The 2,359-nt window shown below is 40.6% G+C and overlaps 1 protein-coding gene across 1 annotated transcript; it reads left to right on the plus strand.

The window, feature by feature from the left end:
• Positions 1–26: 26 nt before the first annotated feature.
• Positions 27–980, plus strand: LOC103582620 (olfactory receptor-like protein OLF3). The gene has a single exon (XM_008564168.1). It carries the CDS (start codon positions 27–29, stop codon positions 978–980), a length of 954 nt encoding a protein of 317 aa, XP_008562390.1.
• Positions 981–2,359: the final 1,379 nt, after the last annotated feature.

Here is a 2,359-nt window from a genome sequence, read left to right on the forward strand (position 1 = left end):
AGATTAATAATCCACACTTTTTTTTAATGGAACCAGATAACCAGACATGGGTGAGAGAATTTATTCTCCTTGGCCTGTCCAGTGACTGGGACACTCAAGTCTCTCTCTTTGTCCTGTTCTTGGTCATGTACCTCATGACAGTGTTGGGGAACTTTCTCATTATTTTACTGATCAGATTGGACATCCGACTTCATACTCCCATGTATTTTTTTCTCACCAATCTCTCCTTTGTTGATGTCTCTTATGCCACAAGCATAGTCCCTCAGCTGCTGGTGCATTTTCTTGCAGAACACAAAGTAATCCCATTTGTGAGCTGTGCAGCCCAGTTATTTTTCTCACTGGCCTTAGGTGGGATTGAGTTTGTTCTACTGGCAGTGATGGCTTATGACCGCTATGTAGCTGTGTGTGATCCCCTGCGGTACTCTGTCATCATGCACGGAGGGCTATGTGCTAGGTTGGCCATCACATCCTGGGTCAGTGGCTCCATCAACTCTCTCATGCAGACAGTCATCACTTTTCAGCTGCCCATGTGCACTAAAAAATATATCGATCACATATCCTGTGAACTCCTAGCTATGGTCAGGCTGGCCTGTGTGGACACCTCCTCCAATGAGGTTGCCATCATGGTCTCTAGCATCATCCTGCTGATGACACCCTTTTGCCTGGTTCTTCTGTCCTACATCCGGATCATCTCCACCATCCTAAAGATTCAGTTCACAGAGGGAAGGAAGAAAGCCTTCCACACCTGTGCCTCTCATCTCACAGTGGTTGCCCTGTGCTATGGCATGGCCATTTTCACTTACATCCAACCCCACTCTGGTCCCTCTGTCCTTCAGGAGAAGTTGATCTCTGTCTTCTATGCTGTTATGATGCCCATGCTGAACCCCATGATTTACAGTCTGAGGAATAAGGAGGTGAAGGGGGCCTGGCAGAAACTATTAGGGAAATTCTCCGGGTTAATATCAAAACTGGCAACTTGATGACCCATGAGCATCACTGAGAAAAAAAAAAAACTTTGTCTTTCTGTTCTCCACCCAGCTCAGATATGACAGGCATAAACTGCATTGCCTTGGCAACCAGGAAGATCATGTAGCAAGCATAGTGATGATATGTAGGAGGCTGAGTGGTTGTGTTGGGTAGGGTGTGGGTTATGTGGGTACTTTCATGTCTCAGCACCATGGTCAGTGGTGTTAAGCACTGCTGTAATAGAACTCCCACACTTAGTCTCCATTCCTATGGCCTGAGAATAATTGAAACAAAAATACTCCTTATTTTTTTGATTTGTCCCATTGTTTCTAATCATGGACCAATTCATGGATCTTATTTGGACCTCTAGTTCTTATTCATTCACATTCTGAAAAAGATCATGGTGTTTCCTTGGGAACAAAATGCATTTTCACATTTGAAGACTGACTTAAAATAATGTGTGGTATATGTGGCCAAATCCAGTGTAGTTGTGTGAGTCAACATTCTGAGAAGAGTGTTATTTTCACAGCTGATCGAAATATTTTTGTGCAAGACCTACTAAATGTGGACAGAATGCCTTTCTCTGAATGATGTAGGCAATAAGTAGAAAAACATAAAATAAAGGTCATTTTTGCTCTGATAGAGATATAAGCAAAAGTTGTTTGGACACAAGGCTTTTACTGGCCAAGGGAAAGCTAAGTTTCAGGCACTGCTTGACAGTGATCAAACAGTTTGAGAAGAATTTTACTTCAAATAAACGGGTATCATTTGAAATGTTAAATCTGTCAATATTTGAAAAATTCACAATGCTTTCTCTGAAACTCTATAAACAAAACAAGCACATAAAATATGATATAATGCATAAAATATAAAAATGTTTTTAATCTAAGAAAGGACAGAATCTTCAGTGAAAGCCATTGAAAGGTCCGACCATTTTAATATGGATTTTGGAATCAGAATATATGTCACTTGTGCAAATGTTAACTTCAAGTCTTCATATAATAAACTCCTACCATCCAGCCTCACATACACACAACTTGACCCTAGTCAACCTTTGTAAACCCAATGATCTGGACTTGAGAGTGGACTTCACCTCTGAAGAAAATCCTAAATAATGCAAAACAAGGGAAAGAAATGCATATAGAGGTAAGGAGGGAGAAAGAGGCAAAAGAATATGATAGTAGCTGTTCTCACTCTCTTAAAAGAGTCTCTGTCCTGTCTCTTCTTTAAGTCAGTTAATTGGCAGTTCTCCCATTGCTAAAAACATTATCAAGTAACCTCAGAGTCCATGCAGAGTAGAAGTTTCACATAATGCAAAGCCCATTTGACATTTTAATTTTACCTTAATAGTAATACAATTCTAAATTTTGCAAGGTAGGCAGGCATCCCAAAG

Source organism: Galeopterus variegatus, unplaced genomic scaffold (genome assembly GCF_000696425.1).
Source record: "Galeopterus variegatus unplaced genomic scaffold, G_variegatus-3.0.2 Scaffold17025, whole genome shotgun sequence".
Lineage (NCBI taxonomy): Eukaryota > Metazoa > Chordata > Mammalia > Dermoptera > Cynocephalidae > Galeopterus > Galeopterus variegatus.

What these genes read in the sequence shown, in the direction of transcription:
- LOC103582620 (XM_008564168.1), top strand. Translation starts at nt 27, where the DNA reads ATGGAACCAGATAACCAGACATGGGTGAGAGAATTTATTCTCCTTGGC.